Raw genomic sequence first — 9339 nt, forward strand, 5'->3', positions numbered from 1 at the left:
AGAAACATGAAACACAGGGAGGAAGTAAGATAAGTGAGGCTACATGGAGGAGTTGCAATCATTGAGATGAAATGAAGTGAATGATTAATTGAATGTAAAACTGATGATCTGCTCTTTATTCAATTCACAATAAAACATTTTTTTAAACTTCAGACAAAAGAAGAAGGAAAAAGATAATCTTAGTAAAAAAAAGTAGAGAAAAAGCATTATTTAAAAAGAAAAAAGGAATACTTCACATGAATCTGGTAACAAGTATGGTTGTCAAAGTGCCAAGAAGCATGAAGACATGCCAGAAGTTCAAATTTCAGTGAATCCCTGGAGGAGCGGTTCCAGTTCCCAATCAACAGACAATTTCACCAACAGCATATTCCTTTAATCTACAGAAGCACAACAAGCACTCTTTAAAATGAGAATTTTAAAAAGAATGGATCCAAGCAGATTCATTCAGCTAGTTATGGAATCAAAAGCTACTTTGGGCTTAGTGCAGGCAAAGGACTGTGACTAGCTGTTTTGGTTAATGAAGGAATGAATTAAGTAAAGTGCTGCCCTCTCTGAGCAAACCTTGGTAGAGGAAGTGAGTGGAAATATAATGTTGTAAAAAAGGTTGTAAGTGTTAGGGGCCATGAGTAAAGAAAAACCTGCTCTGTGAATTCAGAGGAAAAAGTTTCTTTCAACTTGGGCAATCAAAGAAGATTTCAGTGTAGAATTGACAATTGTGTCCAGCCTTGAAGGGTGAGGAGAAATAGGAACAGAATATCTGCTAGTAGAAGGACTTTATAGCCAGAGAAGTAAATATACAAAAGAGATGTGGGGAAAGAAAGCATGAGGCATGTATGGCTGCATAGCTTTGGGCCACAATAAAAGGCATGTTGTTGTTTTTACGTGCCTTGAAATGGGTTCCGAGTTATAGTGACCCTATACACAACAGAATGAAACACTGTCCTGTCCTGAACCATTGTCACAATCATTGTTAAGCTTCAGCCCATTGCTATTGCCACTGTGCCAATCCATATCATTAGGAGTTTTCCTCTTTTTCATGGACCCTCCATTTTACCAAGCATGATGTCCATCTCCAGGGACTGGTCCCTCCTCATAACATGCCTGAAGTATGAGGGTTGAAGTCTTTCCATCCTGACTTCCAAGAACATTTTGTCTGTACTTCTTCCAACATAGATTTGTTTGTTCTTCTGGCAGTACATGGTACTTTTAATATTTTTCTCCAACACCATAACTCAAAGGCATCAAATATTTTACGGTCTTCCTTATTCATTGTCCAACTTTCAAATGCTTATGAGTCCATTAAAAAATACCATGGCTTGGGTCAGGAGCACTTTAGTCCTCAAACTGACATCTTTGCTCTTGAATACTTTAAAGAGATCTTGTGCAGCAGATTTGCCTAATGTGATGTATTTTTTATTTCTTGATTACTGCTTCCACAAGTGTTGATGGCTGATCTGAGCAAAATGAAGTTTTAATAATTTCAATCTTTTCTCTTTTTATTACGAAGTTATTTAGTAGTTCAGTTGTGAGATTTTTTTTTTTTTACTTTGATGAGCAATCCATACTGAAAGCTGTAGTGACTAGCATAGTGAGCAATAAACTAAGAAAGTTGGATCTGGGTATTTATGCTAATTTTGAAATTTATTGTTGTTGTTGCTATGGACCATAGAGTTTGTACCGACTCATAGCGACTTCATGCACAACAGAACGAAACACTGCCCAGTCTTGGGTCAACCACAATTGCTGCCACGCTTGAGCCCATTGATGCTTCCACATTGCAAATCCATCTCTCTGGGGTCTTCCTCTTTTTCTCTGACCCTCCACCTTACCAAACATGATATCCTTCTCCAGAGATTGCTCCTTCCTGACAATATGTCCAAAGTATGAGAGATGAAGTTTGGCCATCCTGGCCTCTAAGGAGCACTCTGGCTATACTTCTTCCAACACAGATTTGTTTGTTCTTTTGGCAGCCCATGGCACTTTTAATATTCTCTCCCAACACCATAACTCAAAGGCATCAATTTTTCTATGGTCTTCCTTATTCACAGTCTAGCTTTCACATGCATATGAGGTTGTTGAAAATACCATGGCTTGGGTCAGGCACACTGTAGTCCTCAAGCTGACATCTGTGTTCTTCAACACTTTACAAAGTTCTTATGCAGCAGATTTGCCTAATGCAGTACATCATTTGATTTCTTGACTGCTGCGCCCATGAGTGTTGATGGTTTATCCAAAAAGAATGAAGTCCTTGACAACTTCAATCTTTTCTCCATTGATAAGAACATTGTTTATTGGTCCATTAGTGAGGATTTTTGTTTTCTTGACAATGAGATGGAATCCATACCAAAGGCTGTGCTCTTTGATCTTCATAACTAAATATTTTAAGTCCTCTTCACTTTCAACAAGCAAGGTTGTATCATCTGCATATCACAGGTTGTTAATGAGTCTTCCTTCAATCCTGATGCCACATTTTTCTTCATATATCCCAGCTTCTAAGATTGTTTGTTCAGCATACAGGTTGAATAAGTAGGGTGAAAGATTACGACCCTGTTGCACACCTTTCTTAATTTCACAGTGTTTTGTTCTGGTTGCATAGGGTCACTGTGAGTCAGAACCAACTTGATGGCACTTAACAACATGCAGAAATTGATACATGATAAATGGAGTAAAAAATTCAGCAAAGTCCTGATTTTTCCATGACAACCTCATCGATATTTTTAATAAATATTGAGTATTAAATTATTTGAAAACTATTTTTTATGCCTTTGTGTGTGTGCCTCTGCTTTCTAGATAACCTAAAATCATGGGCTGAATTAACTATTGAGCAACTCAGAATTGGATTAATGAGTCCTAGTGGCTTAATGGTTAAACACTTGACTATTAGCCCAAGATTGGTGGTTCAAACCCACCCAGTGTCTCCATGAGAGAAAGACCTGGCAATTTAGTCCCATCAAGATTACAGCCTAGAAAACCCTATGGAACAGTTCTGCTCTGTCATATGGAGTTGTTCTGAGTTGGAATTGATGTGGTGGCACCTAGCGACGACAGGAAGATTTTGCAGAAATTTGACAAGGAGAAAAGGAATAATAAATCTAGACCTCGGGAACTTAATTTTAGATGGCCTGGGGTGCAAAGAGAAACTATAGAGTAAGTCAGCCTCTGGTAAAACAAGGCGAGAGCTAATGAGCCTAGACCAGGATAGTGGAAAGTGGGAATGAGCAGTGAACAAATAGGACAGGGTGTATAAAGAGAACTGACAGGAACTGGCAAATCCCTGGAGGCAGAGAATAAAGACAAGAGGAGTCACAGGTGATGATTTTGAAATGATGTGATGATAGAAGGGAGACTGGTTAGCTACTATCTGTCTGTCTCCCTACCCCACAGCATCTTCCTAGAGAATCACAGACTCTTAACATTTACAATCCCTGACAGATACAGAGAACCCAGCATGCAAGTGAAACACAGGCTTAGTTGTGCTTCCTTATTAATTTGTAGTGAACAGTTTCACAAGGGTTTCACACCCATGTTTACCTTGCTTATCGGATAATCTGCCAGAAGAATTTAAGTGAGAAAAGCTGAATTTGAGGCTGTAATGGAATTTACAAGTCAAAGGATCTACCAAAAAAGTGTGAAATCAGAGATTTTAGGGTGGACATGGAGTTCTGGTGAATCATGTCAACATAGAAGAAGACCTGGGGTCAAGGTAAGATCATTGTGAATTATTTACATTTATCTATTGTTTCTTTTTCTTTCTTTTTTATTTTTTAAAAAGTATTTATTGTGGATTGAGTGGAAGTTTACAGGGCAGATCATCAGTTTACATTCAACAAATCATACACTTTGTTTTATTGCAATGATTATAATCCCCTCCCTGTATCATCAGTTAACAGTATTTCTCTCTATTCACTTTAGCTTTTTTTTTTTTTTTGAACACTCAGGCATATATCATAATTTACACCACACCAAAAGACACATTTTGTAAGCCTGCCTCCTGGCCACCATCTCTTAGTGCCTCTCTTCCCATCAATCTAGAGTCCTCAGCTGCTCCCTCTCGCCATGTCCCCATCTCTGCCTCCATCTTTGGTGTCACAGCTTCTCTGGATAAGGTCTCACATTCTGCTTGTGCTCATCTCCCTTGATGGTCCTAGGGTCCTTTGTTTCTGGACTGTAAGATTAACTATTCCCTGGTTTGTTACAAAACGTCCACATTTACAATTGTGACAGTCACTATTAGTCATTGATAACAATTCCTCACTATTGAAACATAAGAATCTTATCCCCATCTCTTATCACCAGACCCATGTAGACAAGACGAATACTATTCAGTGGGGACTCTTTCTTCCCACACACACTATTAAACTAAATTCCCCCTAGAAACCTTTATCACTTCGTGCCTTTATCATCCCCTCATTTTAGGTAGCTGATGTCTAAGTTGCCTGTCCCTATCTACCCTGTGTACAGAAGGAATAGCATTGATACATGATGTGAAGACTCTTTCCCTCTCTGTTAGTAGAGTTACTACCTCCATGAATATAGTTCAAATTCATCAAATTGTAGCAACTTACCCTCATTTCCTTTATCAAAAATTGTTTTGTTCTTTTTTTTTTTTTTTAAATCTTCCTCTAGTTGAGTTCTAATTATCAAGCCATTGAGGCTAGGTCAAATGGGTACTATATACAAGTGTGGGTGTTCTTGTGCAACTCCTCTCACTTCATATCAGCTGGATGCTTCACTCTCAGCTCTAGCCCTCTGTGGCTATGTCCCTGTCCATAGGCTCAGGTGTCCCAGGTCTCACTACACTTTGGACCAACCAGCCCTTCCTTTTCTCTCTCTCATCTCTAGGTCAACGGGAGTCTGTGGAACGTGGTTGAACTCAGCCCATTTCTTCATTGCTGCCTTTCCCCCTCTTCCACTCACCAGTAGGCACCAACATGGGCACCAGCAAGCTTCCATGTCTGCTCATGTGTTCCTTTTGGATTTCAGTCTTAGAGGGGTATCTTATTGTCTCTTATACAAGTAGGATTATAAGTTAGAGGAGGGATGGTTGTAAAGTTAAAGGGAAAAGCAAAAGGACTGTGGGAACCAAGAACAGGAATTCCAAGAAGGTAAAATTTGACCCCACAGTGCAAAATGTTACATAGGGTAGAAGAGGATGTTACTCAGAAGAGATACTGAATTTGAAGCATAATCTCAGGAGCCCAGTGAGGAGATAAACTCATTTCTAAATCATTATACAGTGATGCACGTTAATTGGTTGGTATAACAGGGAAGTAAAAAGCAATATATAATTGGAAATTGAGAGTTCAAATACAGAGAAAGGTAATAGTAACCCAATGCCAGGATCTAGATAATTGTGGGCTTATTAAATTCTAAAAAATTAAGTCTGTATAAAAATTTGTAGAAGAGAGAAAGTATCTTTTCTGATGATACTGTAATGACAGAGCCCTGTAATTGCATGTCACACACATTTGATCATAGTGTTGTTGTTAAGTGCCGTTGAGTCAATTCTGACCCATAGTGACCCTGTATAGGGTTTCCAAGGAGCAGCTGGTGAGCTTGAACCACCGACTTTGCAGTTCAAACAGCTTTGCAATCTGGCACATTAACCCACAGTGCCACACCAGGACTCATGAACATAGTGTATGTAGCTTTAATTCTACAGAACTCTCAGTCTTATTTAATCATAATAACCCCAAACCTTTCCAGACAAGTTCTGAGAACTCTAGAACACTTTGCTAGTATTTCACACAGCTTTGAGATTTTCCTCCATTCCATCACTCCTTAGCCATTACTTTAAGTGCTCTCAAGTCTTTGTACTATTTTTCAAATAACCTTGCCTTTTCAATGTGTTGATTTGTATGGGTAATAACTTTCAGGACTATATGAACAGATTTCCCATTTTTCTGAAGTTCCGGTCACACCACTTCACTTTTAAGAAAGTCCTACGTAAATTAGTACTTGTTTTCATTCACCAAAAGAAAACTGAAAAGGATTTTTACTTTTACCAAAAAAGGTGAAATGTAAAACTAATTTTCGGCATTTGTTTTTCAGAAAGCCACCAGTAATCAAAGAGGCAGCGTGTATTCCAGGGAGCATGGTCGCCAAACTTCTTTCTTGGGGAGGACACTCAACATCTCAGCATCAATTTGTCATAGCTTTTAACTGTGTCTGTGAACACTATGTGTTAGTGTTATTTTAGGTTTTTCACATATTATTTGGTATGATCTGTTAGGTTATTTTTTTATTCTGGTTTTTTTTTTTTTTTTTTTTTTTGTAATGCTTATTTTAGTATACAAAAGGTTTCTTAGGAACGCTTCACTTTCTTATTTCGAGTGTGGGGAGGTCGAGGGCCGGGAAACCCGTAACTGCTAAAGATGCTGTTAAACCCTTTGGGAATTAATAATCTAGGACTCCAAATTTATGACCTATTACTCAATCGCTTAACCACTATAATTATATATACAGCAGATGTTAAGTGGGGAAAAGTCAGTAAAAATCTTAATACGGAACACTTGGTTATTGTTGTTAAAGTGCCCTCAAGTCAGTTCAAATAGCAACTCTCCATAGGGTTTCCAAGGAGCAGCTGGTGAGTTTGAACCCCCAACCTTGCAGTTTAAACGACCTGAGGTCCAGTGCTTATCCTACAGCGCCACACTGGGGGAAGCCCCAAATACTAATCAGTAGATTATGGACCTCACCTTTCTCTCTAGCTGGGGTGGTGTCTGCTATTGCTTATTCCCTTCTCCTGGGACCCCTGACACCACTGACCTGGCCTTGGGACAGGAAGCAGGAGAGGCTCGTGGTCTGGAGAAAGGGGGTTCCACCTACCTGACGGCTGCTTTCCAGGGTGGTACCCGGCGCTTGCGCTGGACTTGAGTATACGGGGACGTGGGACTGGGCATTTGGGTCCGGAGTCATGAGAACTCAGGGCTGGAGGAGGCACCCACGATCCTCCAGGTCTGATCCAAGGCTTACTGTTCTACCGTTAGTGACTAAATGCCAAATTGGGAAGAGTTTGAAGCCTGACTTCTGTGACGTTTGCGTGTGTGACCCGGCCTCACCCATTGCGTTGTATCTCTGACACACTTGTTTCTTCTGAGTGGTTTGGACGAGCTTTGTGGATGCCTGAGAGAGAGAGAGAATGGTCAGCTATGGCAGAGACCCAGAATGGGCTAGAGGACGCCAATTGCAGTCATCTAGTAAGAATTATGTCTTAGCTTTGAGTTCTCAGTATCAACATTTTCTGATATTCAGAGTTTCAGATATTCTGAAACTTATATGTGTCTCTGTTACTACAAGTCATTTGTAGAGTATGGGGACAAATCAGTGCTGTGCGGAGCTATATTGGAATCTGGGGCAAAGAAAAAAAAATCACTACTATTCAAGCTATCTTAATTTAAAATTTGACATATTTTGGTAATGGATGTTTTAGTATTAATTTTTAAAATTGAGTAAGATGTTAATCTTGATTACTGAGTGTTTTGGCACCTCTTTTCTATTTTGAATGGAGTAAATGCCTCATTTGCCTCACCCTACATTATCTTGTGGTGGAGATGAGAATGCTGGCATTAAGGAACCCCAAGACTTCTGGTGTACATAAAAACAGAAAAAAGGTTTTCTCTTGATTGCCCAAGAGCAAGGGTAATATTAGCTCAGTTGCTGGATCTTCTATCCAGAAACTGTTCTGCTGATATACAAGAGCTACATTGATCCACTATTTAGCCAATCTTTTCCAATCCTGAAGTTAGTCTTTTTTTTTAATTGATGATTCCCTTAGCTCTATTGGAACATCTAGCATATCTAGCATAAACTATCGTATATTCTTAATTACCTGATTCTGATTCCTCTCTAACTTGGGAAATGTAGGAGTCAGGATCCTGTCCGAGTCACTACTGCCTTCTGCCAGGACTTAACACATGTCACACAATAAGTGTTAATTGAATTAAATAAGTTGGTTTCTTGGCTCTAAATTTCAACTTGAAGTTTGGGAAATAAGTGTAGTTTTTGTTTGTTTTTTAATGCGTCAGACAACTTTCATTTGAGAAGACTGGTGTTGAATAGAGTATTAAGAAATGTCTCAGTAGAGAAATCGCGTACACACTATTTCTGTATTTTCATAAAATACTACAAAGAGAGGAGGTTGAAGTTCTTCAAGTAATCACAAAGAAAATAACCATCTGAGAACTACTGTTTAGATGGTTTTTATCACAGCAATAAAAATAAGTGAAAGGAAAGGTTCACTGAGACAGTACACAATAATTCACTTGCTTCTTGTCTCTTATTTTGTTGTTAAAAATATAATTTCATATATTATACACAAAAATGTTACATGAAAAAGTAAAAATATATATTAGTTCCATTTGTATACTACACAAATAAGATATTTAGATATTTAGAAACATGCAAAATGCCTTTAGAGAACATCTAACAGAAGTAAACTACTAGCTAGTTCGTTTCTACTGACATTTTATTCTTGATACTTTTATATTTCACATTAATGTATATCCTTTTTACCTTGCATATATATTAAGAAGAAAGGAGAATATAAACCCACCTTTTTCTTAGCAATGGAACTAAGAAACAAATGATAAAGTTTTAGTATTTTTCATTTTCAAGAAAAATTTTAAATTTACAACCTATTTGTCAGTCTGTTGTATTGTTGTGGCCATGTTAGTGGGATGCTGGAAGTGATGCTACTGTTAAATCAAATACTAGCAGGGTCTTCCATGTGGATAGGCTTCAGCAAAGCTCCAGACTAAGACAAACTAGGAATTACAGTCTGCCCATCTACTTCCAAAAGCTAGCCAATAAAAACCTTATGGATCACAACAAAACATTGTCTGACAGGCTTACTTTGAGCATACATACCATCAGGCTATAGAGCAGAGCATCATGACTACCAAGATGTAAAGGTCCAATGAGAGTGTGTTAAACCCTTGCTGAGGCGGAATGGCACAATTGTAGATATGATGGCTTCAAACAAGTTGCTAATTCTGAAACAGGCAAAGTTTTCTTCTGTTGTACATAAAGTCACCAAGAATTGGAGTTGACTGGACAGCTGCTAACAACAAGAACAAAGGCTAAAACAGTACAATTCTAATTATGACATGTCAAGATAATCAAAACACTTTTGGGATAAGATGTCCTTCTTAGGCATTTAAAATTTTTACACCAGAAATACCCCTAACAGAATGAGAACATTTAAGGTAGGATCATAGCCTGAGGAATCCAGTCTGAAATTTTAAAAATGCATGTAAAACGTGCATTCGCCTTTACAATCAATCTTGTCATAATATAAAAATAAAGAGGACCCCTAACTCCCATCAAATCTTTGAGTAA

At 38.4% G+C, this 9339-nt stretch overlaps 1 protein-coding gene across 1 annotated transcript in view; it reads right to left on the reverse strand.

Annotated features, from left to right (window-relative positions):
* LRRC72 (leucine rich repeat containing 72) overlaps positions 1-6918 on the reverse strand; it is a 72452-nt gene extending 65534 nt beyond the window's left edge. The window contains exon 1 of the mRNA XM_006832290.1: positions 6769-6918. Within this exon, the coding sequence (XP_006832353.1) occupies positions 6769-6918 (150 nt within the window). The remainder of the gene's footprint in view (positions 1-6768) is intronic.
* Positions 6919-9339: the final 2421 nt, after the last annotated feature.

The sequence above is a fragment of the Chrysochloris asiatica genome, unplaced genomic scaffold, assembly GCF_000296735.1.
Source record: "Chrysochloris asiatica unplaced genomic scaffold, ChrAsi1.0 scaffold00006, whole genome shotgun sequence".
Classification (NCBI taxonomy): domain Eukaryota; kingdom Metazoa; phylum Chordata; class Mammalia; order Afrosoricida; family Chrysochloridae; genus Chrysochloris; species Chrysochloris asiatica.